Genomic DNA, 22,144 nt, shown 5'->3' on the forward strand with positions numbered 1-22,144 from the left:
GGGGGTGCTCTCCTCGCTGTCTCCCCAGTGGGATGAAGTCCCACGGTCCACAGTGTTAACCTGCTTGGGGCTCTCTTTCTCACTCTCTTACTCATCTTTCCTGTGATCGCATCCTTATAAACCATGTGTGCTTTCATCCTTGCCTCAGGGTCTGCTTCTGGAAAATCCCTGACTAGTATTAAATCTGCTTCCATGCCAAATGTAATAAAATCGAATTCTCAGAACCTGAAAGCAAAAACAAAATGAAACAAAAAAACTCCATCCGCCTTAACATCCAGGTAGGGTCATTTGGGGGAAGAGCATGGGCTGTGGGGCCTGATAGATGCTTGAAGTCTAGCTTCCCAAGTGTTTCACTGTATGGCCTCTATACACCTGTCTTTCACCTACGTGAAAATAGTAATTTAAGCCTCAAAACATTGTTCTGATCACTAAATGATGTGCTAACTCTTGCATTCATTCCACAGATATTTATTTTTCAGACTTAACTCATGTAAGGGACATAATTAACTGGCACCAACTGGTGTACGATAAATGGAAACTATGGTTCATTGCGGTACCCGGACGAATCAGAGGCAGAACAAATCTTGGCAACCTCAGGACAAACAGTGACCTTTGGTAGTGGGGACATGCATCTGTCATAGGTGTACAGCTGGGCTCTTCATGGTCTGTGTCTTGGGGTGAACCCTTGAAGGCAGACAGATCTGGGTTCAAAAACCCTGTGTATCAGCTGAATGACCTTGTAAACTTCCCTGGGACTATCTATGCATGGGGATCATGACGCCTAAAGGACTGGTGAGGAGCCAACGAGAGGATGGACATGCAGGCCAGGCCTTCAGCAATGTTCCTTTAAAAATCTTCCTTCCTGAGGAGCTCCTGGTTGCTGCCTACTGAGTACATGGCATCACTTTCTCCTGACAAGACAACATGTCCCATTCATGCGTATTTAGAAAAGTCTGATCAGACACTGTTCTGTCCAATTCTCCAGAATTCACAGAATACTTCTTTTTACACATTTAATTTAGGATCTTGCTGTCCATCGTCTAGGAAAATTTCCAGAATGTAGCTTTAGAAAAAAACCTACTGAGGCCAAGTTTGAAGGCTGGGGGATGGGTCAATTCTTTCAGTTTTAAGCAATCTTAAGAAGACAACTGGCTGAAATAATCCCTGTTTGCAGCATTAGTAAGATTAAATCAGGTAATTCGGAAAACATGTGTATAAAATGCCAGTTTAGTGCCTAGCACATAGTCAATACTCATAGACAATGACAGTGAATGGTAATAACTGCTATTATGCAGCTAGTGTATAACTTTGAAATATGTACTTTAGCCTTTCCTTACCTAAGGCTTGCTAGTCTAAGGTATGGAGTATCTGTGGGAAATGTTTTACTTCCAATACTGTGGTGCTCAACGTTTAGAAGTTTAATGTTCAAGCAACCTGCATTTTTATATATTTTATGTATCTATTAAAATCCATAAACTTCCTTTCCTGTACCAAACCAGACTTGTACCAAAGAGCCACATTGGTGTTTTTTTTTTTAAATATGGTGCTGCTTGCCCATGGGTTTCAGCAGCAATGACATCGCTGTCTGCAAAGCAGCATATAGTTATCAATGCCCTGAGCAGTTTAATGTATTTTCTCTCCACATTTTATAAATATGAACAGAAAGTGGAAAAAAAATATGGTTCTCCTGATAAGCACAGATTTAAGAAGAAAATCATTCTACATGCTGAAAGCAGCTGATCTTTAACCTTGGCTTGGCGTTCTATTGACTTAAGCTGGTTAACTACGGTGAAAATGAAACAGAACTCAAATGAGTAATTGACACTTGGCTCTTGGGCCTTAAAGGCAAGGGATCCCGGGGGCTTTTATAATATTCTTTAAATTCTTGAAATGAAAGCTCCCGTATAATATGTATGACTATTACTCAACATTCACGTGTTAGGCTTTCACATCACTTTTGGCGATGTACTGTATTTACCAATAAGAAACTGCCTACATTTCTCAAAAGCCTAATTAAAAATGGGAAGTTTCTTGGTTTTGTTATGGAATTATAACAACTCCCATGGTAACCCGGATCACGTCAGCTAAGTCAAAGTTCTGATGGCCAATTTCCCCATTTTGATTCATAAAATCTGTAGCATTTCTCATTAATTAACCATTTATGTAGCAGACTAAGTTATTCAAAGCATGAGTTCCAACGTGGGTGGGAGGGGAGAGAGGGTGATACAAAAAGAGTTTGTGTGTAAAGAAAATAATCAGAAAAGACTGGAAACCAATTGGGCACAGCAACAAACCTAGCTGGGCAACTTTGTAAATCGATCCTCCGCTATTAACTTGAGCTACAGCGATGGGTCAGGGCCGACTGGTGCAATTATGTCTCTGTAGGAATTTGATCTCTTTGAGATAAAAGGTCTCAGTTCAGTCTTCACTGAGGCCTGTGCCCACGATGCTCCTGTGAATGAAGTAGGTTTGCTCCAAACACACTGATTAGGAAGCAGACCCCTGTCTGGGTAGCCTATACCCCAAGTTATGTTTCCTATATAGCTTGGCATCACCTTGCAGGTACTACTGCCTTTCCCCCCTCATTTGATTAGAGATGGTGGTGGGGAATATAGAAAGGAGCAGCACTGATTTCAGATGCCTCTTTTTGGATCAATAATGTATTCTTCTACAGAGTGATGCTACCTTGACAGGCAGGACCATTTTCACCTGATTCAGGGGAAGAGGCCCATCTGCTTTTTTTTCTCTCTGACCTTTAGTGGGTTGATGCTGCCTGTCTTTTCTTTTAATAAATTGCAACACAGCTCTTCTATTAAAAGAATCCATTAAGCATGACTTAGTGCTGTAGCAAAACGACAAAAACCAGTTAACTGGCACAGCTCTTGCGGGTTTGTGAAAACTTTAGAATAAAAGGAGGATTCTCCAGTTTCCTGAGAGGCGCTTTTCTCTTCATACTGTCTCTCAGCCCCCACTTCTATTTAGTCTTCATTTTAATGACATCATTAAAAGGGCCTTGGAGGTTTTCTCCTTTAAAACAGTGTAAATAAAATGATTTATCTTGATAACAGATAAAACAGGAGTACTTTAAGCGTTTGCTATCAGCTTTAAAACGTTACTGACAAAATTTAAGAATCACAGGGAGTCATAGTCCACACGGGATTTAGGTTTCAAAGTTGACATGTAAAATGTACCAGTTGTCAAAGTTACCAGTGCACATTCATGATACACTATGGGATCATCTTATAATAAGTCCAGAATAGCCATGGTGGCAGAAAAGATCACCGTGATCACCAAGTAACGCAGTTATTTTGTGTTTAGGTGCCATGGTGTTAGAAAAACAAGAGCATCTTTAACTACTGGGATCACTCCAGTTTGTGAGACCTTCACCCAAGAGAGTCTTAAAGAGGGTGAAATGAACGCCTGAGGGACCAGTAGCTCAGGCCTCCCAGTGACCTTGGGGCCTGGCAAAGGATGATGGACTGGGAAGGTGGCCACCATTGCTCACACAGTTTAACTGTTGATTTTATCTTGCATTTTGCAGAATAGTGTACCGTTAAATTTACAGATTGCAAAAACAACGAACCATGGACTATTAGAATTTAAAAACAAATGTGATTTTTTTTTTCTGGAGCTATACCCAGCAAATTTCAAGAGGCTACAGACAAGTAAACAATGAACAACTGTTTGCTAATTTAGAGATTTGGGAATCCTGGGGAGCTTGATCTCTTTACCCTCTATTCCTTACTAGTACTCTTTTTTTAAAAAAAATGTTTTTATTATTATTTTTTTTTTAGAGAGAGAGAGAGGAAGGGAGAGGGACTACTAGTACTCTTTTTTTAAAAAAATGTTTTTATTGATTTTTTTTTTTTAGAGAGAGAGAGGAAGGGAGAGGGATAGAGAGAAATATCAATGAGAGAGAAACATCAGCTGCCTCCTGCATGACCCCTGTTGGGGATTGAGCCCGAAATCTGGGCATGTGCCCTGACTAGGAATCAAACCTGTGACCCCTTGGTTCATGGATTGATGCTCAACCATTGAGCAACACCGACTGGGCACTGCTAATACTCTTGGTAGAACCATGGATCTAGCAATTCTACTGAGGTTCCTTGGATCCAGTGATGTTCAGCCCTTCCCCTGATGGGCTGCATTTATGAAATGACTCAGCATCTAATTCCATGTCTAAAGATCCAAGAAACATAACGATGAGTGGTAGTATCACTCACTCCCTCAGCTTTCTCAGGACCCCAGGCTGTGGGACCCTACATGCGAAGGCCTGGGAACTGTCATAATGCAATCACATTGAGTCACGGAGAGAGATTACTCTGGGCAGGAGACTTTGGGTAGGAGGCAGAGAAATCTTGAAAAAGATACCAACCCAGGAAAAATGACTAAAGGCAGTCTCTCCTCATTTGGGGGCAAATGTTGTGGAAGAAGGTATTCCCTTAGTTATTCTCTATCTTCACCTTGTCGCCTCCACTGGAATATGAGCTCCTTAAGTGCACAGGTGTTGCCTGTTTTTATTCAGGTATTGTATCTCCACCTAGCCTACCTTGCTCAGTGTCTGACCAATGGTACATGCTTGCTGCACATTTTATTAGCACCACGCTCTAACCAACTGAGCTAACCGGCCAGCCAGCACATTTTAAAAGTGTGTTGAAGGGTATAGGTTATGAGCAGAGAAGGAAAGACAATCAATAACTTCACAGTAGTTTAAGTTACCACTCCCTTCCTGCCACGCTGTATATGTGCCACTCAGCATCTCCCTGCTTTCTTAGCTACTGGCCCACCTCAACTCTGATAGTCTAGGGCTAAACTCTGGGGCCCACTGACTTCACCACAGTACAATGAGGTTTCATTGCACTGAAAATGTATTCAAAGGCACTGAATTACAGAACGTGATAGCTGTAGAGGTTTTACGTTTTAATAAAAAAGTAACATTTTTAAAATACCCCTGTATGCAACTGGAGGTTAAAACTGTAATTTCAGATTTAAGATGGATATGTATGGATAATTTCACAAAATAAGCCCTTTAAACATTGTTTCTCAGGGTGAGACGGTGGCTCACAACCATCTTAATCTCTTAGTATAATTAGTCAGTCTATCTACCTGAAAGCCTCTTGGAGCTGTGGAGTTTTAGTAAGCTGGTCCCATATTTCTGGCTTCCAATTCACACCATACCTTCTAATCTTTGTCCAACTATAACCTTGGCCTCAGATCAAGATGTGCTCCGATTTTTCCACTGTTGTGGTCCTTCTCTCAGCATCAGATCCTCTAATTTACTGTCTTTGGGTGGTTGTGTACCCAATGGTGACATTAACTCACTATAACCCCTTCTAATTGATTTGGATTTTGCTGTTGACCCTCAGCCTCCTCCTTCGAGCTTTGCTTCTTATATGCCTCATTTCCATTGTCATAAAGTATCTGGCTGAGAAGTTGACATCATGCACCGAAGATGCATTCATGTCCTACCCTTGCTCACTGACCTCTTAGCTATGCATCTTTGATATCTTTTCAATCCCTTGGATCTGGAAGATGGTCATTTGAATCTGTTCCATCTGATGCTGACATGATAGCATTTAGGGGGGAAAAGATACAATGGAAAAGGTTCAACTGGTTACCATCCACCAAATTTGGATTAGGTCTGGTTGTAAAACTCTCAAGGTGAGTTCATAATGATTACCAGTTACATTAGCACTTTCCATTGTTTGGCTTCTTTCATTCAACATTGTTTAAGGTTTATTCGTGTGGTTGCAGGTAGTTGTAGACTCTACATTCTCATGGCTGTCTACTATTTCGCTGTGTATACACCACATGCATTTCTGTTGGGTGTCTACATCAGAATAGAATTGCTAAGTTATAGGGTATCCATATGTTCATGTTTTAGGAGATAATGCCAGTTTTCCACAGCGACTGTACCAAATGTCTCATCTACCAGCAATGTGTGAGGATGCAATTGTGCTACATCCTCACTAGCACTTGCATTTTCTGTCTCTTGCTCTAGCCATTTGGTGGATATCATTTCATTATCTTTTATTTTGATCCAAATATTTGGGGTAGATGATAGAAATTCCTTGGAGGTACTTTAAACTGGTATCTCTTCATGATCTGGGCAGTTAGCTTTTACAGTGTCTTTTAAGTAGCATTGAGTCTCTCCCCGTCTACTTCTCTCTTTTTAAAAGACAAGATGCTTCATAAATCAGGAATGCAGTTACTTGAGTCACTTTAAAGTTACTTTATTTCAGCCTTAAAATTAACATAAAGACACAATAACCTTGTGCTTCTTATTTAAATTAACTCTAAAATAGTAAATGGTCTTATTCTAAACCATACTCTAACTTGGAGACTTTAAAGATCTCACTGTACCAACAAATTGTCCTATAACTTCTATAATGGCCATTGACAAAAAGCAGTAATAGCTGACCTTAAAGCTACCTCTTTGTGTGTTGTGGTGCCTTGAAACCCACTTTAACCCCACTGGGGGATGAACAGCAATCCCTGCCTCTGTGTGTGAAATCATGGACATCACTAAGAGAAACATAGGATATACAGTCACTGTCTTCATGGGTCTCTCAGAACTGGGAAAACATGATCAATCCACATGTAAAAATTAGAGAAAAATAAAAATGAGTACGTGATCAATCGTTAAATAGATGCTCTAATTATAATCGCTAGAGTCATTGATAATATTTTATTATGCTATATTGTAAATTTTTATTTGTTTCCACACTAGACATAAGGTCAATGAAGACAGAGACCACACCTATCTCCTTGATGACTGTATTCTCAGTGCTAGTATAGTGCTCAAAAATATTGATTTATGAGATTAAATTGCAGGAAGATAAAATATGAGTTAGAATATGTAGCCAGGGAATAACGTTAAGATTTAAGTAGGCACAAAAGAGAAGGAGGGTTTTCTGGCTGAGAGCATGTACCTTTACAATAGTGTTTCCTTTTGTTGCCATAATCCTTTGTGTGTTTTTAATTCACATCATTATCTCAATTAATTCCCCCAGAAGACCATATACGTTTATGGGACTCAATGAAATCAATCAAGTACTCAAAAGATTTAGCCTTGTTCACAAACAAAATCATTAACTCCAGAGACTACAAGTAGAACATTAAAAACAAAGAGGTAAGTGGAGGGGTGAACCCTCCAGGGGAGCTCCCATCTGGAATAGGAACAAGGAAGGACAAGGATCAGAGAGGGCGAGGAGTTCAGCACCCGTGGTTTACTGGGGATTACAATCTGAAGTTGGGCTCCCTGCTTGAACCCAGGAGGGAATGTGAGTCTTCTCAGCTTGTCAAAAAAGAAACAAAAAGGTTGTGTTGCCCATTGCCTGGGACTACAGTTATGGCCCAGGGAGAACAGACATTCAGCTTATAAACAGTAACTGAACCCAACATCACTGCTTGGGGCTTGGATCTTGGCTGTTCCCAATATCACCATGGAGCAGGAGGATAAGCCCCTATTAAAGATTTGGTTGGACTGGGAGTCCTAGATGGGGTGGAGGGCTGAGGAGAAGCACCACCGGAATCTTTAGATAAGGAGAGAAGAGAGTGGTATGGAAGGAGGGAGAGAAAGAGAGGAAAGTCTGAAGAAAAGTAAGTATACATTAAATGTTTAAAGTACAAGGACACCTAATCCTAGGTAAATGTAAAGAGGAATATAATGAACCAAAAAAAGAGAAAACTATAGTTCATTCTCATAACTGAACATAAAAAATTTAAATAGAATAGGTACAAATTGTATTACTAATGTATTTGCAAAGACCACTAGGAATGCAATGATGGTTCAGCATCAGAAAATCTGTGAGTATAATCTATCACACAAATAGATTAAAGGAACGAAACTAAACTATTATCTCAATAGATGCAGAATACTTGATAAATTTCAACACACAGTCTTGATTTTTAAAAAGATCTGTTACACTTATTGTATCTACAAGGTGGAAGTACCATGCAAAGGTACTGCCCATCCCTTCCTACTCCCATGCCCAGTGATGTCATGTTGGTTACTGGGAACTGGCCATGACAGGAGTATTTACACCAAAGAAATCAATAAATACTACACATCAAGGCTTGATTTAATGTCTTGTTGGTTGTTTAGAATTTAACAAAGGATGTAGAAAACATTAATAATGCGTATTAAGCAAAAAGGAGTGTTGTGTCTATAGCTGTTATGCTGTGACTAGCATAGACACTCGAGGTAGTATTCCATAGAATTAAACATTGTTATCCAACTTAGCAAAGAAGTCGCTCAAATTACAGATGAGCAAGTGGCTCTGTAACATGCATCTTGGTTGTTTCACTTTGTCCCACTTATTAACATAAATAAAAATATCCACCACATCTATGTGTAAACTACACTTACTCATCCGCTGCAGCTATAGGTTGGCTATAGATACAGGAGTTCAGCAAAACTCAAGGAAAGCATTTTGTGAGAATCAGTTGGCCAAATGGAATTTACAAGAAAGGGTATTTCATTCTTCTTAATTACATATTTTATTTTTATTATTATATTATTTGTAAGTTGTATGCCACACAGCCATTAATCAATAAACTTTATAAGTATATTACATATGTAATTATTTTTCCAGAAGAAGCCTGGAAGGGCCACATTGAAATTACATAGGAAATGAAACTGTTGGAGACAGAAAATAGTAGTCTAGTAATTTATTAATCCTGGAGAATTGGGCATTGCTAGGAGAGAAGAGGTAAGTGAGGAAAAAGGCAACACAAACTAGGATTTTTTTAATAGAGAGCAGTGGTGGGAGAGAGGCAAGGTTTTTGTGCAGTTACCAGGAGGGATTTGGGTAAAGAAATCTTTGTATATTTTGCTGTGAAATGTACTCTAATTCCCCTTTGAGGGACTTTAGTAAAAATTTACATTGTTTTCATCTGTTTAGATGTTTGTGTTTCTTTCGAATAAATACCTAAACTTAGATGGGCCATGAAGCCGTTGAATTATGTTTACATTACACAAGGTAATTTGATAATGAAATTATGTGGAGTTAATCTGGGTTCACTGTAAACAAATTATGCCCAACTCACCTTAGGATAGGGTAGTCACACCAATATACCTTGAAATAACAACAAAAGCAACAATAATACAACTGTTTCTACGATTAAATATTGTTTTTATATTATTGGTATTCTTTTCATGGATTAATGAACTTAATCATAACAACACCCTTATGAGGCAGACAGAAATAATATATCTTCATCTTATACATCAGAAAGCAAACCCGAGAAGTGGAGTAACTTGCTCCAAAGCACATAGCTAGAAAGGTCTAGTAAGATCAGAAGCCAGGCACTCAAGCTCCGAAGGTGGCCCTGTTAGCGTGTTAACAGTGCTAAGCTACAAAATCACCAAGCAGAAGCAATACAGCAGAATACTCATCTTGTTCTTCATTTCTAAGAATTGATTTCACTGCTATCACAGACATTACTCTAAAGATAGCTCTCTGTCAGGCGGCGGGAAAGCTGCCTGTAGCTGATTTCGTTGTCTAATTCCATAAAAGCATTTATTGAGCATCTGGTTGTTCAACGGAATGTCGCAGCCATTTCAGGAGAGACGGAGATGAATAAAACACGACTCCACCGCCGAGGAGCTTAAAATACAGATACTCACTGTTTTTATCACTCTTTTAAATGAAGTCAAGAGACAAATCAAATATGTCATAAAACTGGGACAGGATTTAAAATAATGCAAATTAAAAAAGCTCCTCACAGTTTTCACCAAGATTTTGAAACTAAGAAGCATCGCAGAGACAAATGCAAAGGTTGGCGTTACATTCAAAACCAAGTGCATAAATACGCGACTGGAAAAAAAAATCTGCTTTTATGGCAGCTTTTATATAACATATCTAGAGGTTTTAAGGTTAACCTCGGGACTCAAGCGCTATTCAAATCTGTGAGGTGCTCGTAGGTTAGAGTGATAGAAATAACAGGACCGGAACGATAGGAGAGCTTTTTGTTCTGGGGGCTGTGGTAGTCAGCCATCGGGGCAGTAGTCTCTTAGGTTCAGGCTGTGACATTAAGAGGGACAGTGAAGAGAGCGACTGGGACAAATGAAAAAGGACAACTCAACCAAGTCACAGGACGAATGTCTGAGGAAATGGGGATGTTAAGCCTGGACAAGACGACTCAGAGAGCATAGGGAATCAGATTCCAAAGGACTTAGAGGATTGTCATATCAACCTCGGAGCTGCCTCAGAGGCAAACCAACCAGTCCGCTTGAAGGTTATTTCAGGTTAGCAGAGAAAGTTTGAAGGTTGAGCTATAAACAAGTGGATTTGGCTTCCCTGGGCTCCAGAAAGAGCTCCGAGAGAGGGTGTTGTGAGGAGGATAGTGTGTGTGTGTGGGTGTGTGTGTGTGGGGCGGGGGGGCTTTGGAACTGCCCCAGGTTGAAAGCATCTTCCAACATTCAATCCCATGACTTCCAAAGGCACAAACAGTTCCCGAAAGCTTTAAAACACACACGCACAGGAAGAAGGTCATAGTTTCCCCAATATGCAAAAACTATCCAATTAACATGAGTAGTACTTATCTTTCTATTTCTCTTAGAGGCAAACAGTGACATTTAGGTCATGAAAGGAGAAGAAAGAAGTGGCCTGGATGCATAGAAAGCCATGAACTATGGGCCTGAGTCCCGGATTCCACTCCAGGGAGAACAGGGGGCTGTGTTGATATGAAGAAGAGAACAGAGAAGGAATACAAGACTGATGCTGGATGCAACTTTAACCCTCACCTGTGGATATTTTCCTATTGATTTTTAGAGAGAGTGGAAGGAAGGCAGAGAGACAGACAGAGAGAAACATCAGTGTGAAAGAGACACGTGGATTGGTTGCCTCCTGCACGGACCCCGACCAGGGCTGGGGATCGAGCCTGCAACCGAGGTACGTGCCCTTGACTGGAATCAAACCCAAGACCCTTCAGTCCTAGGGCTGGTGCTCTATCCACTGAGCCACACTGGCTTGGGCTGGATGCAACTTTAAGTCCTTCAGCACAATGCCCAGCAGTCATAAACTAAGCAAACACAGTGGGCAAACCCTTTCCTGAGCTGATGACTAGAAACAGGACAAATGACTGTGGCCTAAACGCTGAGAGGGAGCCCTGCCTCTGGAGTGTGGACCACGGACCTTGGACTTCACTGCAGAGAGCATACGGCCTTGAGGAAAAGGAGGGCAATGCAGCCGGGACGAGCGCAAGAATATTCTGGGACAGGGATCTCCAGGTAATTTACAGAAACCAACTTGATGTCATTGGCAAGCGAACACCGAGAGGTGGACTATTTAGAGAGCATCCCACCAAGGCCAGAGGCAGCCACAGGGGCCAGGGGAAGCAGCTGGGATGTTTAGCCTGGACAAGGCTCCACCCTTGCTGACTGCAGGGGGAAGAGGAAGGGACTGAGACCCAATCCAAGCAGAGCTCAGTGGAGAGTCAAGAAGGCTTCAAGGGAACAGACCTTGGCCTAGCCGACCACAGCCCCGATGAAATCCCTACCACGCCACGCAATTTATTAACAGTTGTTTCCTCCCCCCCTAACCAACCAGCGTCCACTAGTCTCAGGCATTCTGTCTGACTTATTTCATTAACATTTCCTTCTTTTTCTGGAGTGGTCGGAGCCCCAGAGAATTTCTCTCTCCTCCCTCCTCCAGCCCCTCCCCCACCAGTGGGGCATTGAATGAGAGCCAGAGTGTTGTCTGCCTAAAGAGAAATTGCAAAACCACAAATTGCAGAAAATCGTTACTGCCAAAACTCGAAAGGAACACACAATATCACCAGGCCTCTTAAAAAGCAATTGCGCATTTTACGGGCCTCTGGATAATTCAGGTTCGTTTGGCAACTTTCTCACCCCTACCACCCAGAAGACAATCCTCCTCCACCAGAGGCCGTGGCCCCAAAGACTATGTGTGGTTGAAAAGAAACAAAAAAATGCGGGCTCGAGTCTTTCCTGGGGCCCAATGTGGCCCAGTGCGGTTCTATTTTCTTCTATGATGCAGTATTAATGTTAAGGCCCAACGTTTGCCCTCAGAGACCCAGGGACTCCCACTAAAACAGAGGGAGCCTCCAGTAATCTGATCAAAAATCCCTAAAAGATACAAAACATCCTTGGATGGGAACATCTTTCGGAAACATCATCTGATGTGATCATCACAGCAACCCTTCGATGGAAGCAGGAACAGCGTTTTCCTTTCCCCTCCTCCCACCCATAATAAAGATTCTTAGAAACGAAGGGGTTAGTAACATTCCCCCAAAACATCCAGTTTCTAAGGGGTTGATGAGGGGCTCAGACAGGAGCCTTCTGATCCCACCCGTAATAAAGCTTCTTAGAAACGAAGGGGTTAGTAACATTCCCCCAAGGGGTTGATGAGGGGCTCAGACAGGAGCCTTCTGATGTTTGGTCATGAGTTTCCTTCCATCACCCGCCCTCTTTCTCTCTGGAGGTACATCTCTATCAGTGGTTCTCAACCTTCCTAATGCCGTGACCCTTTAATACAGTTCCTCATGTTGTGGTGACCCCCAACCATAAAATTATTTTCGTTGCTACTTCATAACTGTAATTTTGCTACTGTTATGAATCGTAATGTAAATATCTGATCTGCAGGATATATTTTCATTGTTACAAACTGAAATAATTAAAGTGTAGTGATTAATCACAAAAACAATATGTAATTATATATGTGTTTTCCGATGGTCTTAGGCGACCCCTGTGAAAGGGTCATTCGACCCCCAAAGGGGTCGCGACCCACAGGTTGAGAACCGCTGATCTATATCTATTCCTTCCTGACTTGGCTAAGATTATCCTCCCTCAGTGGCCTGGGGGTTTTATGGGGCCCATACACTTTTCCAGGGCCTTTACTTTGAAAGCTTCCAGCCATTCACCTAGATCAGGGCTCCTCTGAATGGGGCGCTGATGAGGCCGTTAACATTTGCATTGGTTGTCTAATGCAATCATCATTAGGAATAATGTCAGCCCCAGGAGGGGCTGATCCAGTCCCATTGCCAAAAGAACCCAAGTCACAATTGCCTGGTGATTTTAATGTGTTTCCATGATGCCACGGGTCAGACCAAGTTTCTACCAGTTGTGCAGAGATGATGAGAAAGAGGTATGTTGACCCATTTTTGTCTGGATAGTGTAAACTCCTAGCCCACATGTTCTTCTCAGAATATTTACTAGTATAAGAGGTCACCAACCACTTCGTATTTCCCTGAGAAAAAAATGTGAAAATAAAGCAATCACAAATTCACCCCTCTAAGGTGAAATGGCTGGCCTTCTCCCCTCCCCACCCCTCAAATCCGGGACAATAAAGGTGCTTTCAACTGAAACTGTGACAAAGAGATCTTGAGGTAATTGTCATAAATGTGTTTCCAGTTGCGTATTTGCACAGAATGATTTAAAATGCTGCTTTAAATTGCCATCCATCTAATGTTCGCCATGAACACATAGCAACTATTTTTTTAGGATTTAAAATTAAATCCTTAAAAAGCAATGGTAAACATACATAAGCAGAAACTGTGTGATGAAAGAGCTACGAAATAAACAAAGTAAACACAGACACTTTCTCCTGAACAGTTTCCACATTCAAAAGAGAAAATATGGTCAAAGGTTAACACTTGTACAAATAAAATACTCATGATAGTGCTGCTCATAAAAGTCTAACATGACTCCATCATTGTAAGCTGCTTAAAATATTCATAACATGCAGGTGTCTTGACAATGCAATACAGACCACAGCAATATCATGCAGAGACTGACTTTCTAAAATATCCCTGTGAATGCTTAATACTTTGATGTAATATTTGAGTGGTTTTAAGGATGAATGTTTCTTGTGCGGATGTTTGAATATCTGTATGTAGCACTGGGATCAATTTATTCTAGAGAGAATATAAACTTTATTTTTATTAAAAAGGGGCAAAAACATTCTCATACTCATTCCCAATTATTTCCAATCACGTAGACCAACCTCTAAAATACTCAAAACTCCCTGCTCAAACCCGGTGTAATTTTATTGGGTTTTTAGAATAGAGGGAGTTTGGAATTTGGGTACGGACACTGGGAATGCCAAGAGTAAAGCAACATAATAGATTCGTTCTAGAAAGAACACTGGTTTACGGAGCAGCCTCAATGCAATACACACGGGAAGGAATTATCAAGATACCGACAATGCTATTCAACCTGAAACAGCCTGCGACTGCGAGGAGCAGCTGGGCAGAGAGTAATAAATTCGGCAGCCATGGGAGAGAACTTGCATATTCAAATGTTTGCTGTCCGAGGGTCATAATGTCTAAAAGAATATTGCCTAATTTTTCCTCTGCACTTTATCTAAAAAATATTTTTTAAATTATTTTTATTGATTTCAGAGAGGAAGGGAGAGGGAGAGATAGAAACATCAATGGTGATAGCAAATCATTGATTGGCTGCCTCCTGCGCACCCCCTACTAGGGATCAAGCCCACAGCCCAGGCATGTGCCCTTGACCGAAATCGAACCTGTGACCCTTCAGTCCATAGGCCAACACTCTATCCACTGAACCAAACTGGCTAGGGCTCCTCTGCACTTTTTACTAGCTTTTTAGATGCACTATAGGCGCAGCCCTGATCAAGTGCAATTTGCTTCTCACATAGTTTATAAAATGCTCTACAGTGCTATACAGATCAAGGGTAGGGAAGGTAGTTCCAATCGTGGCTGTGTTTGTGAAGCCAGACTTTAAAAGTGGAACGATGTGAGAGGGAGCCTTAATGATTGGGAGGTTTTCAGGATGATAGCGGAGAAGTAGACATTGCAAGGAGGAAATGTACTTACATTTTGCTGCAGGTGAAGTGTCTGTCTTTGAAGGGTAGCCTCTGAAACAGAGAGAGAAAAGTGCATTACAAAATTGTACAGTAACCACCTCAAAATGAAAAAGAGTGAATTGCCCTTGAAGGTCCAGCCACTAACTGAGAAAAATGAGAAATCTAGAGATGAAAACATATTTAATGGGAAACTTCTTAGAGGTACAAGAAGCTTTAGCCCAGAGAGAAAACACGGGAGTAATGGTAGCATCTCATTTCATGCTCAGCTCCCCGCCCTGCACATCCTAGAGTTTCGAGATCACTCGAGGCTGATGTTGTCTTCCAGGTGCGATCCTGGCAAAAGGAAACCCGAGAGTCTAGGGCCCCGTTCAATGGCTTAAAGCAGCAGTCGCCAACCTTTCGGACATCACGGACCACCAGTTGTCGACCGCTGGCTTAGAATCATCTTTCTCTTGCTTCTGGTTCACACGGACATTGGACATGTTCTTGTAGGCCCAGTTCTAACACATTGTTCCGCTAAATGAAACTCCTCCTAAAGGTTATGATTTTCTCAATTCATGCTTGTTGGGATAAGTGGATAAGTTTCTTTTCCAAGAAACAGAGAGTGTTTCTGGGGAGTAGTGTTTCCAGAAGGCAGTGAAAAGAAACAATTAGACTGTCTGTGCTTGAGAGGCACTTGCCAATTGTGTAGGCCAGTGGTCAGCAAACTCATTAGTCAATAGAGCCAAATATCAACAGTACAATGATTGAAATTTCTTTTGAGAGCCAAATTTTTTAAACTTAAACTATATAGGTAGGTACATTCTTATTAACTTAATCAGGGTACTCCTAAGCTGGTCTTTGCTAAAAACATCCTTAATCTGAGGGGTCGACCTCAGCGAACGTACCCCCACTTCTAACGCCACTTCTTCAAAATAGACTCACCCAGGCCAAAAACTTACTTCTGCGCATGGGCCACGAAGTTTCAATCACACTGTACGTGTGCGCCCGAACGTGGTATTTTGTGGAAGAGCCACACTCAAGGGGCCAAAGAGCCGCATGTGGCTCGTGCGCCGCGGTTTGCCAACCACTGGTGTAGGCAATTATTCAGTGTGGCGTTATCCCACCACAACTCCACTTGCTTCCAATTCCAGTATTTTTTAAAAATCTACCACTCCTTTATATCCAAAGGAGTGCTTTTCAGGGGAGTAGGTCTAACGGGGGATGTCAGGTAAGTCCCCATGATTGGTGTGAACTCTTCGCATTCTGAGACTCAGACAATTCCAGGTCATCTCCAGGACTGAACACTCAGTCACAGGGTCCTCAGACCTAGAAAAAGTTCTTGTCATGCTACCCACATGGCTCTGGATAAGTCAGCTTGGTCACTTCGGCGGGCAATATTTTTCCAAACTCTGCCATTTGTAGTAATAGTGTGACCAGCAAATCGATAGAAATTATGTTGGTGGCTACTTCAAAGAATCACGGAAGGGTTAAAGAAGATAATATGTGTAAAGTAGTGGCATAAGTTGGCTCACAGTGGGGACTGGGTAAATGCTTCCTGGTGTTGCTACTGTTCTTGTTATTCTTACTATCAGAAAGCCAGTTTGGAAAACCAAATAAGAAGATAAGTCTATGACACTGGAGCTAGGAAGGTGGCTATGGAGAGTCTTGCTTGGGTAAGGAATCCCCACTCTTGGCAGAAATAGCCATAATATTGTCCCACATTTCTCTCCCAGATTGCCTGCCTCTCATCTCCATGCCTCCCACTGCTGAGTATAATTGAGTCAGAGCATCATCCCACATGGGAAAAGTCCCTAAGTGCTTTCGCAAGCCACGTGGTTCCTCATTTACTATCCACGGACACGGTTGGGGGGTGAGGCTCCTAGACTTACCAACTGCTAAATTACGGAACTGCTGGGCCCAGGAAGAAAAGGGGTAATTTTTCTTTCACAGTGTTTTACACCAGTTCTTTACTCGGATACATTTCTATCGAGCTGACCTTTTTAGCTGAATCCTATGGTGTGGCTTAGCAAGGTGTTCTATGCGGCACTGACTGGAAGAAATCTGGAACATCGGTCTGACCTCCCTGTATGACATCGACAGCCCTCCCACTCACCCCTCCAAACTTCTCTGAAATTGTGTACCCTTTGGCTCCCTGGAGGGACTTGTTGCTAGGAAACAAATGTAGAATGCTCTCACCTAAGGAAAGTTTTCACTACTGCCTCCGATAGTGGGTTCTTCTGTAGCCATGAAAGTATTAACAAAGAAAACAGTCTGTTATCCATCCACAAATTCATTGGACAAGAGCTCTTCACTAGGGCAAGTTTCACCGCACTATCATTGATTACTCTGAACATTACTCAGCGTTGCCCTTGAGTCTGCATTATGTAGCTTAATGTGCTGGTACCGATTTTTCTTGGGTCACAAAATAAATAAAGCCATTACGGACAATGGGGTGGTGAGGTCTCACAGGCTATAGAGGGACAGAAAAACTCACCTTTGCTCTTCTAGGCTTCTTTCTACATTAGAAAAAGAAAAGCCTGAATTCTTAAAGGAGAAAGAGGGTCCTTAAACTTACTAACTCATTTGCTAAATGTGTATTGAGTGCCTGGTATGTGGAGGACATTGCGCTAGACCCGAATAATACATTCATCCCCTGCCCTTGTGATAATGCCTGTCTGGTTGGAGAGACCAGTAGACAATTTGGAGGGAGCATATGATTTACTTACTTATTTAAGATTTTTTATTGATTTTTAGAGGGAAAGGAAGGAAGGTGAGAGAGAGAAAGGGGGGTGGGAGGGAGAGAGAGAGAGAGAGAGAGAGAGAGAGAGAGTTGTGAGAGCATAACATCTGTTGGCTGCCTCCTGCATGCCCCCTACGGAACTGAGCTTGCAACCCGGACATATGCCCTGACTGGGACTGGAACCAGTAACCTTTCGGTGCACAGGACAACACCCAACCAACTGAACCACACTGGCCAGGGCAGAGCACATGATGATTTAATACAAAATTACAAGGTGGTCAGTGAGGAGGGAAGGTGGTTTTTGATGTTCCAATTTAGAAAAAGAATTCTGGGAAGTCTAACGGGGGCAGTGTTGGGATAATATCGGAAGAAAAATTCATGTTTAACAATAAAAACAGCTAACATTGCTGACTGCAATTGTTGTTTATGCTTATGAAATCATGCATAGACTTTTGTACATATTCATATATTATTAAAATTTTTTCAACAAAACAAGGTTATGCTATATGGTTTTCTATAATATGGAAATTATTCTCTTGATATTTTCATGGCCATGCATTCTAAATTGTTATTTATGGATCTCCTCTTTCTCTAGGGGCTAAGTAGAATCCATTTCGTGGACATGCCCTAATATATTGCACCCAGCCATATTGATGAACATTTAAGTCGCTTGTGAATTTTTGCTATTCAACGAGTTTGCAGAAAGCATTTTGAACATTTATTTTTGGACTCATGCTCTTACACCGTAGGGTAGTTCTTAGAATGCTGAGAACTTTATAATAGGGTGTATACAGCTTATTACTAGATGGAGAGTCCAAATTACTCTTCAAGAAGGTCAAACTCATTAATCCTCTACCAACAATAAGATGCATCTTCCACATTTATTTTTTGCTTTGCACTCATAATTTCTATTTCTTTGAGATTTTCCTCTTTATGGCATAATTCTTCCATCTGAGCTTCAAGACACTTAATTCCATTTCCAAGAAAGTTTTTGAGTTCCAAGAACTCTTTCTTTTTCTCAGATTGCTCCTTTGTAATAAGTTCTCTGGTCTCCCTAGGAACTCACATTATTTTCTTTTAGCGTTCTTTTTATTTCTTCCCTTAAGGGTACTCGCAAGAGTCATCTGTTCTGATTATGTTGCTGTTTCCTCCTTCAGTCTGCCGACTCTCCTATAATGCTTTGTGCATTTTCTCTTCCCCACGGCTACTTGTCTGCACACACCCAGATCTCCTGACTCATAAGAGAGGAGGGGTCCTCAGCTCATATGCAGGTAGGCTGTTGGGGTCTCTTAAGTAATAGTGGGTCTGCAAGAGGTGAACAGTAAAGGGCGACTCTTTCCTTGGTGAATGGGCTGATAGGCTAGGACAGTGGTCGGCAAACTGCGGCTCGCGAGCCACAAGCAGCTCTTTGGCCCCTTGAGTGTGGCTCTTCCTAAGCTTTAGGAGTACCCTAATTAAGTTAATAACAATGTACCTACCTATATAGTTTAAGTTTAAACAATTTGGCTCTCAAAAGAAATTTCAATTGTTGTACTGTTGATATTTGGCTCTGTTGACTAATGAGTTTGCCGACCACTGGCCAGGACCCTTCAACTGAGTGGAATGAGGGAGGCCTCCAAGCTCTCCGGATCCTCCTAGCAAATACAGAGTGTAAGCTCTCTCTTCAACTTACAGACAACTGATGTATTTATTAGTTGTGGCCTTCTCAAACGCCAAACACAAAGCAACAGCAACGAGTCCAAAAAATGACTCCCAAATCAACAAAGAAATGTCCATACTGACCCCCAGCTGACACGCCAGAGCAAGCACAGACTCTAGTCTTTAGGACGAGGACACTAAGAAACCCCCAGAAGCGTGGCTCCCCCAGAAAGCATGCCAGGAATCTTATGAATTGTATTCTGTCTTTCATATGGGGATATTTTGGCAAAATAATTTTATTGTGCACACTATTCAAATAATATGTTAATTATCAATAGCAAATAAAGTAGATGGTAGGTACTCTTTTGGCCAATAATGTATTTACTTATCAAGTACATATCATATTGAAAATATGTTCCAGGTGTTAGAGATATAACACGGACAAAACATGGTGATTATTTTACCACCGAGATGTTTGCAGTGTGTCTATTGCATGAGAAACTTATTCTCTTAATAGTATTTTAAGAAAATGACTGACTCCAAATTTCCAAGGACATGCAGTAAGTACTATGGCAGTGCTACACCTGGGATAGTATCAGGAAAATAGATGTTTTTCCTCAATCAGCTTAAGTAGATTTGTTCAAAAAAGGCTGGTAATGAGGTTGTGAAGAAAAGAAGTTAAATGATCAAGTTTGTGAAACACTAAAGATAGTTCAATTGGTCTTTTTCTTATAACATTTTTTTCAGAGCTTTTAATAGTCTAATATTTATTACAAATTCCAGAGAGGGGGTAACATTCCAAATGTATGTGACCAATGAACCCATCTTGAGAAACATTTTGAGGGACACACTTGTAGAACGATGGCCCAGGTGATTCAGGGGAGCTTTCCTCGAGGGGCAATGTTGGAACTGAGATTCTAAGATGAATAGGATGAGCTAGAAGAGGTGGGAAAGGGCATTCTTGTCAGAGGAACAGCATGTGCAAAGGCACAAAGACAGGGCATGAGCCGAGGTAATACTAAGATTCTCAAAATAGCTAGACCAAAAGATGTTACATGAAAAAGTAATCAGAAGTGGGGAGAGAGATAAGCAAGAGTCCGTCTAGTGCAATCATTCCATCCAGATAAAGGTTTGAATTTTACCCTGAAAACCAGGAAGGGTATTTAAAGGTTTCTAAAATAAAGGAGAGGTCTGAATGGATTTGCTTTGTCAAAAATACCACCCTGGTATCAGTATAGCTGTGAATTGCGGCAAGGTCAGCCTAGAGAAAGGATGAGTAGTTAGGATGATTTATTGAACTAATCCAGATATCAATGCCAAGGGACTGAACTAGAGGAGAAAGGGAGAGAGAGAGAGAAAGAGAGAGAAAGAGAGAGATGGATAGGTAGATGATAGATAGATAGATAGATAGATAGATAGATAGATAGATAGATAGATAGATAGAAGAGGGGCTAAGGAGAGTGCAGAACCAGGTGTCCAATTGGATGTGGGGGACTAGGTGGGTGATACAGTCACTTAGGGAGGAGGAGCAGGCTTGGATTGAACCTAATGACTCTCTAGGGCAGTGATGGCGAACCTTTTGAGCTCGGCGTGTCAGCATTTTGAAAAACCCTAACTTAACTCTGGTGCTGTGTCACATAGAAATTTTTTGATATTTGCAACCATAGTAAAACAAAGACTCATATTTTTGATATTTATTTTATATATTTAAATGCCATTTAACAAAGAAAAGTCAACCAAAAAAATGAGTTCGCGTGTCACCTCTGACACCCGTGTCATAGGTTCGCCATCACTGCAGTCTAGGGGGTTGAATTCAGGCAAGAAGAGATGTAGGCCTAACCCAAAGCTGTAGCCGACATTTAGACATTGAATTTGAAGAGCTGTTAGGATGTGTAACTGTTAAGACCCTAATAGGTAAATCTATTAGAGATAACAAGAGTAATTATTCCTCAGGAAATACAGGTCCTATTTAGAAGTTCTATACCCAAACTCCCTCAACTGACAAAGATAAGTACGGATTAATTTTAAACAAACATCACATGGTGAAAAAAATATTATTTAAAATCCAAACTGCCTTCTACAGGGGGATGAACTTATGTGCATTAGTGGGAAGATAAATCTCTATATCAAGGTTTCTCAGTCTTGGTACTATTGACATTTGGTGGCAGATAATTCTTTGTTGTGCAGATGGCCCTGTGCATTCTAGGATGTTTAGCAGCATCCCTGGCCTCTACCCACTAGATGACAGTAGCCCCCCCACATACACAAGTCATGACAAACAAAAATGTCTCCGGGAATTGTCAAATGCCACCTAGGGAGCAAAATTGCCCCTAGCTGAGAACCAGTGACCTATACCTACTGCCAGTTTCCTTCAGGAATTATTCTGCATTCCCAATGTCCCTGTTTAAGTGAGAAGGCTCGAGAGGCACTGCTCTGTGCTTTCCCTTTGACATAATATGGTATGTGGTGCAATTTGGAACAGCTCTACTAATTCCTTTGTGCCACTAAAGGGTGGAACCCAGAGGGGGTGGCCTTTTGTTTAGCAGGATATATTCATGAGTATTTGGAAATGCAACAATGGCCTGGACTGGGAGTGCATGGTGTGGGAGAGATTCTGCTGTAGGAGGAAGTGAATTCCTAAAATAAAGCAAAGGGAGCTGGTTGAGCAGTAGGGAGGCCATGTTATAGAAAGGAGGGCAGGAAAGATTCCTGGTGGCTGGGAGGAGAGGGCCTCTGACTACAAGCTCCACGTTTAACCCGGAGCTATTTACTGGGCTGTGGTAGAAGATGCCTCCATTGTCCTCAAGTCCTAAAGGAGGACCTCAAGCCAGATGACTCTGTGGGAATGTTATCTGCCAGGATTTTGCAGAAATTTTAAAGCTTTGTCACTGTCCTCACCATTGTCATCCACTTTTCTTCTTATAGGTCCCTATTTTTCCCTTTCCTTTCACATCTTGTAATAAAAACCCTTTTTTTGGCCAGGGGG

At 41.5% G+C, this 22,144-nt stretch overlaps 1 protein-coding gene across 1 annotated transcript in view; it reads right to left on the bottom strand.

The window, feature by feature from the left end:
* Positions 1 to 22,144, bottom strand: part of ANKFN1 (ankyrin-repeat and fibronectin type III domain containing 1) — a 450,804-nt gene that overhangs the window by 176,224 nt on the left and 252,436 nt on the right. The window contains exon 4 of the mRNA XM_005872543.2: positions 14,809 to 14,849. Coding sequence (XP_005872605.1) covers positions 14,809 to 14,849 — 41 coding nt within the window. The remainder of the gene's footprint in view (positions 1 to 14,808; positions 14,850 to 22,144) is intronic.

The sequence above is a fragment of the Myotis brandtii genome, unplaced genomic scaffold, assembly GCF_000412655.1.
Source record: "Myotis brandtii unplaced genomic scaffold, ASM41265v1 scaffold383, whole genome shotgun sequence".
Classification (NCBI taxonomy): domain Eukaryota; kingdom Metazoa; phylum Chordata; class Mammalia; order Chiroptera; family Vespertilionidae; genus Myotis; species Myotis brandtii.